The sequence below is a fragment of the Loxodonta africana genome, chromosome 18 (genome assembly GCF_030014295.1).
Source record: "Loxodonta africana isolate mLoxAfr1 chromosome 18, mLoxAfr1.hap2, whole genome shotgun sequence".
Classification (NCBI taxonomy): Eukaryota; Metazoa; Chordata; class Mammalia; order Proboscidea; family Elephantidae; genus Loxodonta; species Loxodonta africana.
The window spans coordinates 61,041,577-61,060,270 of record NC_087359.1 but is presented as its reverse complement, the minus strand read 5'-3'; the positions used below and the strand labels follow the sequence as shown (position 1 = coordinate 61,060,270).

Below are 18,694 nucleotides of genomic sequence, written 5' to 3'. Positions count from 1 at the left end.
AAAAAAAATCAGGCTTGCTGGCCTGACAAAGACTGAAGATACCCCAAAAGTATGGCCCCCAGACACCCCTTTAACGCAGTACTGAAGTGACTCCTGAGGTTCACCCTTCAGCCAAAGATTAGATAGGTCTATGAGGCCAAGGAAGCCCTGGTGGCACAGTGGTTAAGAGCTTGGCAGCTAACCAGAAAGTCGGCAGTTCAAATCTACTAGCCACTCCTTGGAAACCCTATGGGGCAGTTCTGCTCTGTCCTGTAGGGTCTCAGTGAGTCGAAATCAACTCAGTGGCAACGGGTTTGGTTTTCGGTTTATAAGGCCAACAATAACACATGTGAGAAATGTGCTTCATAGTACAATTACATCTAGAAGACTAATGGCACACCAGCCCAAAAGCAAAGATGAGAAGGCAGGAAGGGACAGGAAAACTGCACAAATGGAAACAGGGAACCCGGAGTGGAAAAGGGGAGAGTGTTGACACTTCCTGAACCAATGTCACAAAACAGTTTGTGTATTAACTGTTTAATGAGAAACTAACTTGCTCTCTAAACTTTCCCCTAAAGCATAATAAAAAGAAAAAAAATTATGCACCAGGAAGTTGAATTCTAAGTCATCTCCCCTGCATCACCATTCTGTAGGCTGAATATGAAGCTGGTGACCCAGTAGTTAAGAGCTTGGCTGCTAACCAAAAGATGGGCAGTTCGAATCCACCAGCCACTCCTTGGAAACCCTATGGGGTAGTTGTGCTGTGTCCTGTAGGCTTGCTATGAGTCAACAGCAATAGGTTTTTGGTATATGAAGCTGGATTGTAAAGCTTGCCTCTTGGGTTCCCTAATTTCCAGGTTAAGTTTAAACTGCTGATTTTTTTTTTTTTTCCTGCCCCACAAGCTCTGATGTTAAAATAATAAATGTGGTTGTCTCTTAGCACAGCAGTGCGATTTCATGGTGGTGCTGTATCAATCTTAAATACTAAATAGCAAGAATGAGTTTATATTCCTTTTAATTGTAGATTTACCAATTTAATAATAAATCTGTTTCTGTACCTGAATTGAATATGTGTTATAGGGACACTACTTATCTCTTATTTCAATTTGGTTGTAGAGAAACTCTTTCTTCAGTGTCTGGAGAAGTCACCAGAATTTAGAGACCTAATGCTTAACTCATGGTGACCCCATGGGTACAGATTAGAACTGCTTCATAGGATTTTCAGGTCTGTGACCATTCAGAAGCAGATTTCCAGGCCTATCTTCCAAGGTGCTCTGGGTGGGTTCGAACTACTCTGGGTGGGTTCAAACCGACAACATTTTGGCTAGTAGTCGAGTGCTTAATGGCATATAGTCTCCGTGAGTCAGATTCCGCTTTATGCAGCTAACGACATGAGTGCTTAACTGCTATCATAGGATTGATCTCATTACACCACTGTAGTTTTAATGCATGATTTAAGTGCTGTCTGCAGATGCAATTATTTTAGACAACTGGTTTTCAGACTATAGTATATATCAGAATCACCTGGAGAGCTTGTTAAAAACATATTTCTGGGTCCTACCCCCAGAGTTTCTGATTTAGTAAATTCGGGATGGAGCCTAAGAATTTTTATTTCTAACAAATTCCCGGGTGATGTTGCTGCTCCTGGTCTGGGAACCACACTTTGAGAACCACTGATGAGAGGATTTTTCTCGTATTCCTCAAAGACACCCTTTTTGGGCAGATGGTTATATCAGAAAAAGAGGAAAAAGAAACAAAGTTTGGTGAGCTTTTTTAAAAAAATTGTTCTTCAAATTATATCTGTGTGAGAGTATATATTTGCTATTACATTAATATGGCATTTAAATGGAATCTGAAATCCTATCATAAATGAATGTTGTAAGAATTACAAGCAAAACCTCTAAATCTTGTACCTTATTGTTAGTTGCAACAAGAGACTTAGAAGAGGAGGGAAGGTATAGTGCAAGAGTGTAAATGTTGGTATCTAAGAAGCCTGAGTTAAAATCGTCACTCTACCACTTAAACTTAATGAATGATTTTGGCGTTTTTAACCTTACTGGATTGTTTTAGTATTCAATGAAATAACAAATGTGAATGGCTATGTTTATGGTAGTTGTCCATCAGAGTTATTTTCAGTTGATTTGTACACTCGGGAATCTTTTCAAACCCTGTAGATGTTAAGTTTTATTCAAAGTCATTACTCATAAAATAATGGAATCTCACCAATTGTAGCCCCGTAGATGCTATAGAAATGCAGACATGGAAGATGTGGGCCCTGTCTGCCATCCTTAGCATGTTGGCTTTTGTCCTTGGGCCTCCCCCTTTGAGGTCACAAAGTGGCTGTCTCACCTCTAGACAGCATATCTGCACAGCTTCATCCAAAAGCAGAGAAAAAGCAGTTTCTTCTCTCAAGTTTCCTTTATCAAGTTAGAAAACCTTTTGCACAAGCCCATGGCAGACTTATCCTCAGGTCTCATGGACAAGACTTTGGATATATAACTGTGTGCTGGCTGCCAGGTAGGCTGAAAAACCGATATAAGGCATTTTTAACCTCAATGGTGGGGCTGATAAGTGAGAGAGGGTGTGCCACAGGCAGGCAAGACTATCATCTGTGCCATGGCTAGAGAACAGTTCTGGGCAATTTATTATCAGGCTGAATTGTGTGCTTTAGGTCAGGAGTCGGCAAACTTTTTCTGTTAATGACCAGATAGTAAATGTTTTAGGATGTGTGGGACAGATATGGTCTCTGTTGCATAACTTCTTTGCCTCATTTTTTTTAAACAATCCTTTAAAAATTAACTAAAAACAAAATTAAAAAAACATTCTTAGCTTGCTGGATATACGAAACAAGGCTCAGGCCTGATTTGGCTGAAAAACTGTAGTTTGCCAACCCCTGCCTAGGCCATGAAGGAAGACGCAGAGGAGAGGGAAGTCAGTGAGGCTGAAGTCATCGTTTTGAAGCTTTCTTGAAGTCTGAGATTTGAGTACTGCTTTGAAGGATGGGTTGGATTTGAATTGAGAGATGTGTTCCTTCTGAAGAGGGCAGTGAATGGAGAGAGAAACAAGCCTGTGATGCTTATCATGACATAGCCATGTGTTACATGCAAAGAGTCTCTGGAGAGCAGCCATACCTGTACAGATGAAATGGGCTAATTGCAAGCCAGAGTTAAGAGAGTTCTGTGGCATGAATACCTGGACTGCCTCAGCCACTGGCAACCCAACCTGCTAAGCAGCTGTGAGAAATGAAGGTGCTCCCTTGGCTCAAAGCCTCCATGTTGACTTGGAGCCCAAGGAAGGCAGTATCTCGTGTAACAATTGGCTCTTCTAGTAGGAGCTGTTGCTACTACTATGACTAATTAAAGGACAAACATCATGTGCTTAGGATAGCAAAGACTGTTGATCTCTTAATCATACCTATGCACACAGATTGTAATTCACCTTCAATTTGTGTTGTTGCTGTCAGCATCAAGGACAGTTTCAACAGCCAATGCTAAGTCATTCGCTCATTCATTGAATATTTTTTTAATGTTTACTGTGTGCCAGGTCCTAGAGATACAAACTGAAAAGCTCAATCTAGAGGGGGAGAAAGAATATGAATAAAAATAATTATGATACAGTGAGATAAGGGTTCAAAAGTGTGTGTGCAAGGAACTGTGGATGCCTAGAAGAAGGCACTGCCAGTTCCTCCCAACTGAAACTTTCAAATAGGCTGTCTAATTATTGTGTCCTTCAATAACTACAGATTGTATGGTTAATACTAGCTAATTATCTTGCAGATCTGTACCACTGATCTCAAAGGGGCCTGTGTGAAATACTGTGGCTGAGTCAAACCAAGTTATCATCTCTCCAAAAAAAGCAATTGCAAACATTCTACTGCTACTGCTGCTAAGTTAGGATCCTCATTATGTACAAAGTGTATAGTTATAATATTGCTTGGTCACTTAATTTTGTGCTTCCCACTCTATTGGTGTGACTATTGGACTCTAAAAAATGATTGTTTCCCACAGTGATATCTGCACAGAAGATTATTGTGGGAGGGAGAATAATGTCCCCTCTTAATTCCTGAAGCCTGTGAATATGTTATATTACATGGCAAAGGGGAATTTAGGTTGCAGATGGGATTAGGGTTGCTAATTAGCTGAGTTTAAAATACGGAGATTATCCTGGTTGGACCCAGTGTAATCACAACGGCTCTTAAAAGTGGAAGAGGCGGGCAGGAGAGGAGGTCAGATTGTTGGCTTCGAAGATGGAGGAAGGAAGGGGGCCAGTAGCCAAGGATTGCAGGTGGCCTCTAAAGGCAAGGAAACAATTCTGTCCAGAAAGGAATGCAGCCCTGCTAACACCTTAATTTTAGTCCGATGAGACCAGTGCCAGACTTCTGCCCTACAGGAATTATAAAATAATAAGCTTGTATGATGTAAGCCACCAAGTTTGTAGTAATTTGTTACAGCAAGTAAGAAAACTAATACAGTTACAAATACCTGAATCAATCAATAGGAGAGTGATTAACTGAATTGTGGTCATCCATACAATGAAATATTATACATTGGAACAAGACATTAAGTGAAAACAGAAAAATAGGTACAATGTCCCATTTATGTCTTTTAAAGAAGGAACATATACATAATGCTTGTTTGTACACAGACTATCTCTGCAAGAATGCCCGAGAAACTGGCATAGTGATTAGTTCTGCGAGGGATGGTGGAGAATTGAGAGATAGGGGAACAGAGATGGGAGGAAGTCTTAAATACCCTTTACGCCTTCTGAATCTTGTTAACCATGTGCACATATTGAAATAATTGCTTTTAAATGTGCAACTTGAGGGTAGGGACTGCAGAGAGTTTCTCAACTGGATCATCTTTAGGCTATGAAATCGCTTTGTCAGTCCAGTTACATCTAAGTGTCAGAATGAATAAGACTTACTCCTTGTCATGGCGTTTAAAGGGTTGAAAGCTCTTAGTTCCGAAGTGGCCAGACTTTAGGATACAGTTGCATTGTATTGTTTCATGTCTAGTAGTATAGTTTCAAAATCTCTAGGGTCCTTAAGAACAGCTGCAAGATATTCACTTAAGGGGGAAAAAAAGAAGAAGAAGAAAAAAGACAGGAAAAAAAATATAATAGTCAATGTTTTCTGCTTCTTAAAACCATGTATCCTATAATAGGGATATAATAAAAGAGACTTAATAGCCGCACGTTTTGACTCTTGTGGGATTATTTCTTAAGACTGCTGCTTGCAAGTAGGTAACTGTACAAGTTAGATTTTAACACCTCAAAACATCCTTCCTGGTACATGAGTCCTTGCAGGATACATTTCATATAAAGGTTGCAACACTATAATTTTTGCTTGGCAGCTGTTCTAGACGGAGACTTCTTCTTACATGGGTATAGATGTGTTTTCCTTAACAATCTTACTCCATATTTTTCTCCAAACAGTATTTAGCCAAAGGGACATATTTCCACAAAGGTTCTTATCTTTGTGGTTTTTGCATCTCCATAAAAAACAAACAAACAAACAACTAAGCAAAAATCGTGGTTCTATTTGGAACCCTGTTCAGTTATCGTCCCCTTTTTGTTTGGAAATTTACCATAGCTAATTTTTTAATTTAGCACCCAGAAAAGTGCTTAATAGGGGTACAATAAATGATAATGAATGACTTTTGAGCTCAATACTTAAGGGTTATGTAGAGAATACTTTTTTTTTTTTTTTTTAATTTAGAAGTGAAACACAAAATTTGTTTTCCTTCCAAGAAGGGAAAATTTTCTTTGAAGGAGGATTTTAACCCAAATATGTAACCCAAATATTTACATCTAGGAGGAGATTATTATTATAATAATGCTTATCAGTATTAAGTAATACTTAATATCAGAAATAGTAGTTGTAGTAGCAGCAGCAGTAGTTAACATTTATTGAGTATCTCCTATGTATAGGTGCTATGCTAAGTGCTTTTTTTGTATTATCTCTCATATAATCTTACAAAAACCCCATTACCATATTTTTACACCTTTTGCTGTTTGTTTGCCGGCAGCGCCCTCCCCCCATGAGGCACTCTGAAGAGCACTGCCATGCCAATCCTCTTCCACAGTGGCTGTTTAAAAAAAAATTAGCATAGTGTGCTTACAAAAATACCTCAGCGGGGTGGGGGGATGGCCAAACGCAGAAGGCGCGCATTATTTGCATAAAAATACAGTAAATAGATACTCTTCTTGTGCCCATTTTTATGGATGAGGAAACTGAGCTCAGAGAGGTTAAGAAATGTGCTGAAAGTCACATGGCTAGTAAGTGGCAGAACGAAGTTATGAAGTCAACTTATTTAAGATTTGGACTTGGAACTTCCAATGCAAGATAGTAACTTGAATATGAGTTTGACTACATTCTTCAAAATTCCTACTGAAGTGGCCAAAGGAACATTAAAAAAAAAGAGAGAGAGAAGGAAATCGGTATCTGTCCTAGAAACTCAGGAGGATCACCATCCACATGGTAGAAGAAACATTGGGGGAATTTCTGTAATATGAAACCCAGGCAAGACCAGGCGGAGGTAAAGGCCTACCAACGCCAGAGATCCTATATATGAAAGCCAACTTAGGGAGTAAGTCAAGGAGGCATCTTTCATTCATAATTTACTAAAAATGTTTAAAATCAGAAGTGACTTTAATTTTATCAAATACCTTTTAGCATCTATTTAGATAATATTATAATTTTTCTCATTTGACTTAGTAATATGTTAAATTCTATTAATTGAGTCCCAAAATATTGGTTCATCCTTGCATTCCTGGAATAGCTCCTTCGTACTATAGGCAAGACAGTTTACTCTGTAGAACCCAGGGAGAAATCGGGAATTGGAATTACCAGGTACCTCAGAAAGCAGGAGAAAGATGAGGGACTAAAATTAGAATGATTGAAGGTTTATAAGTAGAGGAGTTAGACCCTCAGATACCCTCTCCTCAGTCTCACTCAAGATGAGAAGTTTATTCTTTAGAGATAATAAAACCAGAATACCCCAGATTTGGAGTCCTCAGGGACAGGAGTAAAGAGGAAAGGTGCTGGATTGAAAATGAAGATTAAGTCAAAGTCTAAAGTGAACTAAAAATATGAAAATTTCTCAAAACTTGAATGACTGGAGTTTCTGAATGGAAAGTACAAACTGCCGAGTACAGTGACTAAGGAACAGCACAAGGCATATTATTTTGAAATTTCAGTATGCCAGAAAGAACACATTCTATAAGCTTCCAGAGAATAAAACAGGTCACAGATAAAGGATAAAGGGTAACAGTGGTAACAAACTTCTCAACAGCAACGTTGAAGCTAGAAGACAATGGGACAAACCTAAAAAACCTACTGCTGTCAAGTCGATTCCGACTCATAGCGACCCCATAGGTCAGAGTAGAACTGCCCCATAGAGTTTCCAAGGAGCGCCTGGTGGCCTATAAAATTCTTAGGTAAAATTGTTTTCAACCTGGAATTCTATGTTTAGTCAAACTATCAAATACAGGGTGGAATAATAGCTTTTTTGGCCATTCAAAGTTACAAAAATTTTACCTCCTGCTCATACTTTTACTGATATTGTTTGATCACGTGGAAAATCATATTAAGAGAATATCTAAGAGTATGAGAAGATACAGCCATAAGTTCAAAGAAAACTAAAAATATATAAGAGAATTACTAATCTCAGGTTAAACAAAAAGTTATGCAAGAAATGAAACATAATCATAAATTACAACATGGTCCAACAGTAACCAATATTTACATAATCGTACTAACATAAGCAATGACTGTTGATTTAATAAAAAAGCAGATAAAGCTATATTGGGGAAATGGGAGGAGAGAGATGAGGGAGAGAACTAAACCTATGAACAATGAGAGAAAATCAGATGATGTCTAAGATTGATGTACCCAGATAGCAGCATAAGAAAATTTTCTAAAAATGAGGAAAAAAAGCCAGAAGAAAGAGACCAAGGACTGCTGTTTTTCATTATAAGCTTTTTACTTCTACTTGACATACGTGTATCACTTTGGTAAAATGAAAAACGTATTTTTTTATTTTGATAAAAAATTTTAAGCTTGGAAATCATTACTTTTTAATTTTATATTGTTATATTCTACTGTTAGCAATCTTACATTATCGAAAGTTATTTTATGTTATCAAAACCAAATTGGTAAAATCTTACAGCCTTACAGAAGTGAATGAGCATGAGTACAAAATTGATTTACTAGAGAAAACCTTAAAGATGATACCAGGGTATCTTTTTATCCACTACTTAAACTTTCTGAATCTCATTTGGGGATGTCACTTATGTGAATGCGATAAAAATCATCAGTTGTTGTCTGTATTTAGTGATAGTATATACACTGAATATTGATTTAATAAAAAATCACTCTAGGGTCTTTTTTTTTTTTTGTCATTGCTTCTCATAATCTCCTATTTTCATCTTTATCGTTATTAGCATGTATTAAGCACATTTGTTAACAACGCAGCAAGTTTCATAATATTGCTCTCCTTAGTGTCCCTATGGAAACCCTGGTGGCGTAGTAGTTAAGTGCTTACGGTTGCTAACCAAAGGGTTGGCAGTTCGAATCTGCCAGGTGCTCCTTGGAAACTCTGTGGGGCAGTTCTACTCTGACCTATAGGGTTGCTATGAGCCAGAATCAACTCGATGGCACTGGGTTTGGTTTGGTTTGGTTTAGTATCCCTATCCATTGAAGGGGTTTGGCTCTTTACTCAAGTAAACAAAGAGGGCAATTTAAATATTTTACAAATGGTTCATGTCTTGGTACTTCTTAAGCATAAATGTTTGTTACTTAGGAGGTATTAATGTATTATTGCTGCTATAATTTCAAGAGCAGATACTGTTCGTCTTACGGGATTTCTCAAGGGTCACATACAAGTGTATGAAAAAAATGCCTTATTTACATATGTATTTACATACCTATTATTAATTTGAGCATTTACGTGTAGTTTAAATGTCATACCCCTAGACAATTTTGAGTTAAAACGTCATCTAAGGTTCGTGCCTTGATTTCTCTCCCATTTACTACAGAGTTATGGATGGGTAGGGTTGGAAGTAGATTTACTGTGAAGTTAATAAAGCTTAAATCTCAGGCCTCGTCACTTGCATGGTCCCCTTCCAAAACCTGGAAGGCGCCTTAGCAATATTTTCACAAGGTCATATTTTTTGTAAATTTGTAAAAGATATTTTGTCCACAATGTGTTAAGATCCTTTCTTTTTCCATTCCACCTCCCCTTTTGTCACACCTCTCCATCTATAGGGTGATGCTGGAATGGCTACTAGCATCTTAATTATACTTGTGTATTCTTTTTCTTTTAAATTCTTTTTCTTTATAGAAGTTTCCCAAATTGTAAGGTTTAGCATACTCACAATATGTGGGTTCATCCCTGGGTAAACAAAAACTCTTTTTCAGGCTATTAAACATGAATTCAGAGAACTTAAAATGTCCTTGGTCTTCCTTTAGGATTCTTACAAATGAAATTTAGAACTAAACATGTTGGTTGCAGGTAAATATGTGTTCCATGAATTTAGTATTTTGTAATGCTACCAGCACATTTAAATTGATACCTTTTACCTTAATCAATTGTTTCAATTAATAAGAATACAATGAAGTCTTAAAATAACTTTAGGAATGCAAGTGTGGTTACCAGGACCTCTTTCTTTAAAGATCATTTTGAAAGAGCTAGCATAAACATGGTAAAATATTTAAAAGAACGAAAACTTTAAAATCTTAACTAATGTAATTTGGATTAACTTGTATTTTTCTTTAGTTTGTATACACTGTGACAGTGACAAGCCAATTTTGATATGGTTAATATTATTTTACATTATTATCTATTTTGATATGAAAGCTTGGAAGAATTGAAAGCAGCTTTGATGTCTATTAGTGACTTAAAATATTTTATCATTTACTAAGCGTTAAAAAAAAAACTTTGCTAATATAACTTTTAGAATTCTTCACGTATCTTGAAGACTAATTAAAAAAAAAAAGACACATGGAGAGTAAATTTTTTTCCCTCTAAAATGCAAGAATGACTTTGCATATGCATGATTTAAGAAGTTGTTTTGGTTATTTCTGTTTATTTTCTAAAATAACAGGAAGGAGGCATAATGGAGGATGAGACTTGGTTGTAAGAAGGAGAAACCAAAGTAGGCAAAGGATCAGGGTAGGAAAGTAGCAAGCAGAAACAAGGCAAGTTACCAGAAATAGTAACTCTGAGCTTTACTTGCTTCCATTTAAGTTTATTTCCACTCTAAAACTCTGTCTCCACAGGTATTTTGCAGGTTGAAACACAGTCTCAGCTTTGAAAACTCAAGAGTCAACTAGGATAGTCATAGAGTAGTTGTATATGACTAAGTTTCAGTGGCTAGTAGTCAGACGCTTTGATGACATAAGCATATACCTCAGTGCTCTGCCTAGGGATAACTCAGTGTTCAGCAGCTGTTACCCAAACAGCAAACACTGAAATGGAACTTAATGCATCAGAGTTGGAGCGTTTTCTGTTCTCTTTTTTGTGTTGTTTTTAGTCATAAGGGAAAAATACTCTTGTGTTACCAGCTAATTGTTTCACTCCTTTGTCTTATTTTCCTTATCTGTCCTCTAGACAGATTTTTAAAAAGAGATTGGAGAATGAAGAAAAGGGTTTAAATTGTTTTCTGGCATCTGTCAAGGGGAGTTGGGTAGGGCATGTCTTTTGGCTCTTCTCTTAAACACTTGTTACCAGAGGGCTAATGAGGCCAGGCTAGTGAGTTTGATCCCTCAGTCAGGACCTGTATTATATGCTCTAAACAGTCACATCAAATGTGTGCCTTTAGATTGGAGGATTAACAGAAACCTATCCCCAGCCCAGAAAGAGTTCAGAGTATATACTGTGAAGGGTTAGTAGCACCATCTTTACAGAAGAAGGACAGCCCTTTGCCCAAACTGGAAACCATAGAAAATGCTTCAGCTAACCAAACATTCTTCAATTGATTTTCATTCCCTTTTTTTCATTCACCTAACCAGTCCCCTTGTTGGCTTTATTCTCTCCGAAATAGCCACCACTAATCAGAACTGCGGCTCCTCACATATGAGCTAACACTGACTCAGTGATTTCTGCTGGCTTTTTCCCTCTTGCTTACGGGCCTATTCATCTGGATCTCTGAAATGATCTTGTTTGTATTACAGAGCTCTCATTTGGAAGACAGTGAATCAGCAGCGTTACTTTGCTGTGAATGTGAAGAATCAGAAATCTTTAGTGATTCCAATGTACGTAGGTATATATATGTCTTTTATATAGCCTTTGGTGATTCAAGTGAAAAAGCTTTTTGGGTAAATTTGGCTCTCTAATGCAACTGAGATAGTGCTTTAGAGATTGTATCTATTTGGCCCCATTCAACCAACTGCATATCAGAACCACAAGTTGGTTTAAATTTCCAGACAGTAAAACAGTAATTCAGTCTAGTAAATGAAGAATTTGATGTTGAACTTCTTGAAGAGTAAGCCTTTCTGGTTAAAAACACACATGATGGGTACTGGAGACTCAGAGACTGATGATTTATAGACTGAATTCTCCCCACTTTTTCATGTAAGAAGGTCATTGGCATCAAAATTGAGATGAGAACTTAAAAAACTAATCTGGTCATATTTAAGCTGGACATTTTACGATAAGGCCTGGTACCAAAATGTTATTTAGGGCTTATTTAAGAGCTTTGAAGGGACAAGTATTTTCTGGAGTGGTTGAGTTTACTGATTTATGGAGGAGCAGATTCTTCCCACCTATGTTTTAGTAAAACTGCCAATTCTAAATCTCTAGCCTTAGAACCTTCCAATTCTAAATCTTTAAATCTCTAAAATTGCCAGTTCTAAATCTCTAGCTCTTACTTCTTCACATATAGAAACACTGCTTGAAATGTTTCATGTATTAGAAGAAGCGAACCATTTCTGGTAGGTAGTGAAATGCCTAGTATCAACTTATAAATGCAGTATATAAGAGTAAAGTTGATGATGGAAAATATGTAAGACGTGCAGCTCTGTGGGGCTCAGAAGGAAGATTGCTATTGAGGAAAGTCACTTTATTCCAAGACTGGAGGAGTGCAGTAAAATTAGGGTAGGAAGTAAGAAAAGAAAAAAAGTTTTTTTTTTTTTTCAATAAACTCATGTAAATGGTACATGCAGTACTGCTACGTCTCAAAGGCAGGTGATGTCAGTGAAAGCTACCTTCCCTTGCTGTGCCAGCCTGTGTGAAACAAGCAGATTGTCCACATTCCCTTAGCTACAGTTCCAAAATCTAAAAAGCTCTCAAAACCAAGAAGTTTTCCATGCATTTTTCACAAATCCTGACCTGAACTGATAAGAACCATTTATAGCTTTAAAAAAATTTTTTTTAATTGTACTTTAAGTGAAAGTTTACAGTTCAAGTTAGTTTCTCGTACAAAAATTTATACACACGTTGTTATGTGACCCTAGTTGCTTTCTTTACAATGTGACAGCACACTCCTCCTTTCCACCCCTGATTTCTCATGTCTGTTCAACCAGTGCCTGTCCCTTTTTGCCTTTTCATCTCTCCTCTGGACAGGAGCTGCCCATTTAGTCTTATGTTTTTTTTTTTTTTTTATTTACTTGAGCTAAGAAGCGCTCTCTTCCTGAGTGTCGCTTTATGTCTTATAGTGCAGTCTAATCTTTGTCTGAAGAGTTGGCTTCGGGAATGGTTTTAGTTCTGTGTCTTCTAGGGTCCCTCCAGTCTCAGACCATTAAGTCTGGTCTTTTTAGTAGAATTTGAGTTCTGCACCCCACTCTTCTCCTGCTCCAGCAGGGACTCTCTGTTGTGTACCCTGTGGAGGTGGTCATTCTCGTTTCAGGCTGATGGAGTCTCTGGAAGAACTATTTATAGTTTTTAAGAACCATTTATATCTTTTATTTATCTCACTAAAGGTGAACATTGTATACTTTTCTGCTGAAGTACAACCATGTGCTGCATAAATGTCCATGGTCCCAAACCAGAGTAAATAGAGGTGGTCAAACGTATAAGAGCCTGAGAAGTCAGAATGATAGGTGGAGGAGATTCCTGTTTTTTTTTTTTTTTTAAAAAAAAACACACTTTCAAATGCTGATGAATGGTCAAGCAATATGAAAAAAAATCTGTTAAACGTTTGCTGACATAGTGTGTCCATGCTTATTTTGGCATCTATTTTCTAGTCTCTCCTTTACAGTGTCAATTACTTTACCCCTGAGAAGATGAGAGGAGTTGGGATTTAGAGTATAGGTGAAGAAGGTGGCCTAAGGCAGGGGGAAGTGCATCTCTTTCACTGTAACTAGAGGAAATTTATGCAATTGTTGGTTTCATGGCTTCTGTTTACTCTAAGAAGTAGAAGAGAATTGAAAATGGAACATTGACAAGAGTGGAGATTGGAAATTTCCCTTGAGAAATATGCAGCAGCAAGAGGCAAAGGAGAAGTATTGATTTGGAATCGAAACAAAAGGTTATTAAAGCACATGAAGGTGGAAAATCAATGAATGCGATTGCTTGCGATTTAGGCATGTTTGCACAACGTCCAAATCACATAACGCCCTATTTCGCAGAATGTGTGGTGGACGTTAAGCAACTCGTGACCATAGTACTGTTTTATAAGGGGGTTAGAAGACCATACTGAGGGTTTTTTGTAATACATGGAATGTGCTTTTTATTACGTTTCTCACATCAAAAAATATTGGAATTCCAAAATAGATCTGGTCCTGCAGGATTTGGATGAGATACTTTGAACCTATACTTTGTTTCTTTTCTTTATTAGATGGTCATAGAGATTGGGAGAGCCTATAGCATAGTGCGAAAAGTGTCTTTATGCTCTTAAATCATTTATTTATCTACTTACTTAAATGATTTATCTACTAACCATGAAGACTGTATAATAAATGTACAGTTGGATGTAGAAGTTTTATGATCGTAGTCTGGGAAGGCAAATAGGTGACTCAGAATGAGTGTATGTATGCATAATAGTCTCCACTCAGAGTGTATCTATTAAAAAAAAGTGGTGCTTCCTGGAACCTTGAATGAGTTTCCTTCAGTAAGGAATATAATTGTCTTTGTGGGTTTTTCCCCCGTGAGGCACACATTTTTGTAAAGGTCATTAGTACAGGCCGTCATTTCCCTGTGGCAGCTGCATGGTGTTGGTGCTGCTACTGGATCTTTACCTTCCACAGAGGCCTGACTTTGGCTGTTGATAATGTTAAGCTAATTAGTATAATAATCACCGGCCTGGGGAGTCAGCCTGATCATCTCAAATGTAGAATAGTAAACTATTTAACTACATTTCATGAAATGTTATAAATTTTGCTTATCCCAACTGACCCTCAACATAGTTGCTGACTTATTGCAAATTACTCATGTAGCCATGCCAAAATTAGGAAATGATTTAAATTGACTTTTTAAAATGTATTGCAGTGGGCAATGAGTTTAGTCTGGAGTTTCTTGGTTTATCCTGAGATATAAGTGAATTCTCCAGGAGAATTGAATGGCCTAGTACCTCATACAAGGAGGCCTGGTGGCACAATGGTTAAGCACCCAGGTGCTAATCAAAAGGTTGGCAGTTTGAACTCACCAACTGTGTCACAGGAGAAAAAACATGGCAATCTCCTTCCGTAAAGATTTCAGCCTAGGAAACCCTATGGGGCAGTTCTATTTTGTCCTATAGGGTCGCTATGAGTCAGAATCGACTAGATGGTATACAACAACAAGAAGTAGCTCATATACATGGTCCTCCCTTAATGGGGTGCTGGAAACACCTTGGAGGGAAGGGAAGAGAAGAGCTCTATATGGAAAATGAATGAGCTCCACAACTGGCAATTAGGTATCTGTCTCCCAGTGGACTAAAAACATAAATCTGAGGAGATCAGGCTACAAGAATGCTGACCCATCCCCAGTTATGTTAAAGATAATCAGAAATACAGATGACCAGCTCTTAGTGAGAGGTCCTGGTCTTTGCTCTGCTTCTCCTTCCAACCCAGATGCCTGTTTTACATTTTTATCTGTTTGCTTCCCACTGGCTTTAAGTTGAAGTCTTAGTTGGTAATTACCTGATTTTAGTTGTGCTGGTCTCTGCCATGAAGTTTATTCAGATTTGGAATGACCCTATGAGGGAAGATTTTATTCAAGCATATTTTTGGACTGACACATCCATAGAAAACTGGGCTGCTCTCTGAACTTTTTTTCCTATTTTATGGGAGGTTCAAGATGGCCTTATATCAAATCGAAGTATGGAAATGTGGTGACCCCTTTTCCCATTTGGAGATTTGTTTTTTGTCTTCCTGTATAATGAATCCCACTTCACAGATTCAAAAAAGTACAGTTAATATAGCATACTTTATATAAAATGAATGATAACATACTATAAAACTAAATTGATATTGACTGGTTTGACATTTTTCTCCATAATTTTACTGGACCTGATCTCTTCCAATAGGAAAGCTGCCTTTACTAGCTGTGGATCAAAGGTTCTACAAATCTTGGCCATAAAAACTGGATTCTGTCTATTTCCAGATGCTTATTGTATGTAATAGACACTCAGTATATATTGTTGAGGTTTAGCCAGTGGAAGATGTACCTCTCAAAGCAAGCTGTGCCTCTCAAGTATATCACCATTCCACTGCCTGCTCTTACGTGGTCTTCTTCACTTCATCCTCATAGTACAATGAAGGTGATCACCATTTTAGGACCTCATTCACCTGTTGATTTACCTGATTGCACTTCATTCCATTGATGAAGAGCCTGTGTCTTAGTCATCTAGTGCTACTATAACAGAAATACCATAAGTGGATGGCATTAACAAAGAGAAATTTATTTTATCACAGTCCAGTAGGCTAGAAGTCCAAACTCAGGGTGTCAGCTCCAGGAGAATGCTTTCTCTCTTTTGGCCCTAGAAGGAGGTCCTCGTCATCAGTCTTCCCCAGGACTAGGAGATTCTCTGTGCAGGAACCCCGGGGTCCAAAGGACATGCTATGCTCCGGGCACTGCTTTCTTGGTGGTATGAGGTCCCCCCCTCTGCTTGCTTCCCTTTCCTTTTATCTCTTGTGAGATCAAATGTGCAGGCCACACTCTAGGGAAACTCCCTTTACATTGGCTCAGGGATGTGACCTTAGTAACGGTGTTATAATCCCACCCTAATCCTCTTTAACATAAAATTACGATCACTTAGAATGGAGGAGAGCCACACAATACTGGGAATCATGACCTAACCAAGTGGACGCATATTTCTGGGGAACATAGTTCAATGTATGACAGCCTATAATAGCATGGATTCAGCTATTGTGACTCACTAATAGCTGGAGTACTGCTCATTTCCTCGTGCTTGTAAACATTAACAGATGAATCCTCATGAAGGCTTTTATTATCAACATTTTGCAGATGACAAACTGAGGATGGAAAGCAGGGGCAGCACTGACATCAGATTTCATCACCTACAGCCAGCCATGAGCTTATTATCAGCAGGTAGCAGCATCACTGGTGGCATGTGCACCAGGTTCCTTATCCAGCATCTTTTAAAATTTATTTTGTTCCGTCTGCATTGGGTTCCTCTGGACTTGGACTGACTGACTGGTTTGACTGCTTTTGTCTTCAACAGACTAGTGCATGGGAATCAACATGAAGAATATTTTCATGAAGTTAGACACATATGGGGAATGACTCTAGTTTTCATGGTTTTCTCCCTTAGAAACAACTAGTTGGATCTATGTATGTACACATTACTCTGAATTGCTTTATTTTCTTGCCAGAACTTTCATTCATTGGAGTCAGTTTTGTTATTTTCTTTTCCTCCTCAGGAGGTAAGAGTGGTTACTTGTACTTGGCTGACTTTTTAAGGTATTGAATCATGTTCCTATTTTCTAGCTCAGGAAGTGTTTTCCACACGTTTTTGCATTTTCTCCATCCCACCCTTCGTATCAGTGGGGATTGAAGAGGTCCTTCCTAATTTGAAGACTTAACCTTTTAAAAAAAAAAAAAAGTTATTGGGGGAGCAAACTGATTGAAATTTCCATTATTTAATTTTCTTGAAAGGAAGTCGTATCAGATCTTGATAACTGTTTGAAGTGGAAGTTATCAGTTGTAAAGAAGTGTAGAAGATAAAGTCAGTCACTGAAGAACTTCCTCTTCAATCTTGGGATTTTATAAGTATGAAATGTGGTTAGTTGTATTCATTCATTCACCAAAAATTGATTGACTCTTATGTGCAAAGCACTGGGCCCAGGGCTGTGGGGGTTAAGCTTAAAACATAGAATCTACCTCAGAGAATTTGTAGTGTACCCTTCAACAAATTAGTTTTATGGACATTCATAAAAAGCTATGAGAAGGAGAAGAGAAAATTATCCATGAGACTTGGAGAAGAAATCTGTTGGACAAGTGGAAAGAAATCTAGCTGGAGAAAATAGGGGATGACTCTCTCTGGAAGAGGGCTGACTTTATTAGATCTCCCAGAGCTTTCCCAGAGGAGAAGGGAGGAGTATGGAGAAGCAGCTGCTGGTTATCCCTGCTGTACACAAGATTGTTGAAGGCTTCCATGTGGAGGTAGCCCTGGTGGTGCAGTGGTTAAGCGTTCAGCTGCTAACCAAAAGGTCAGCAGTTTGAATCCACCAGCTGCTTCTTGGAAACGCTATGGAGCAGTTCTACTCTGTCCTGTAGGGTCACTATGAGTCGGAATCGACTCAGGGGTTTTGGTTTCCACATTGAAAGGACTGCTGCCTCAGAGCAGGGTTAACAGTGTGACTAGAAGGGGTCACAGAGGCAATGGCAACAATACACGTGACTGGAAGAAAATACTGGCCCTAGCTGCAGGAGTTTCACCTTAACTTCAGATATGAAGAGATGTAGGTAGTGAACTAGGGCAGGTTGGGGTGGTAGTGGCTGCAGCAGCCACTGAGACCCATGAGGGTCCTGAAGCTTCACCCCATCTTCTATTCCCTCTTTTAAAAGGAGAAAAAGCCCAAGTGAGTTGGGATTCCAATTACTGTGCTTATGGGAGTCAGCTAGAAACAACTGGGTTCATTACCATTGTAGGGTTATTTCCTCCCCAGGCTGATTGACAGGAAAACACTTAAATTTGTTTATTTCCTAGGAATAAAAATTATTTATTTCTCACCTTTCCCTGCTTCCCTCCCCCCCTCAATTTACACCCCACCAAATAGGAAGAGGGACACATATAGGTAGGTGTTCATACTATTTTTCTGGTCTGTTTCTTTTCTTTTCTGCTTCATTTATTATATCCTCACAGGGAATGCATTTTCCCTCTGTGCAATCAAAAGAGCTTTTATGTTTGAATAGCCCAGTGAAAGGAAGAGATGTTAGCCTTTTGTGTTATTAAAGAAAGAAAGAAAAGAAAAAGGCAGCTTCTAGAATCAAATGTGGAGAAGGCAGATGAAAAAATGGAAAACCTAACATGTAAGAGTTATTTGGTTTAGAATAGTTTTACTTTTTCAGCCTGTAGATTTGCATTCTCTTCTAGGGCAGGGCAGAGTCTCAGAATCCAACAGTATCCTTCTGGATGTCAGCGTCTATGGGAGTTTTCACATGTAGTCATTTTATGGGGTGGGAGACAGCTTTGCAGAGAGAGAATATTTAACCTAAATGTTCAAGATGAAGGATTTAAGAATTTTTAAAAGTTATCAGCATTATTAAGGTAGGCCCTCATTGAAGACCTGCTGTGGAATAGCTGATCCTTATGGATTGAAGATAGAAGGGAC

General features: G+C 38.2%; 1 protein-coding gene across 2 annotated transcripts in view; it reads left to right on the top strand.

Moving 5' to 3' along the window:
• SSH2 (slingshot protein phosphatase 2) overlaps nucleotides 1-18,694 on the top strand; it is a 266,689-nt gene that overhangs the window by 65,599 nt on the left and 182,396 nt on the right. The window contains exon 2 of one of the 2 annotated variants that reach the window (XM_010596471.3): nucleotides 11,153-11,233. The exons of the other annotated variant lie outside the window; for it this stretch is intronic. Within the exon in view, the coding sequence (XP_010594773.2) occupies nucleotides 11,153-11,233 (81 nt within the window). The remainder of the gene's footprint in view (nucleotides 1-11,152; nucleotides 11,234-18,694) is intronic. 2 annotated transcript variants of the gene reach the window in all.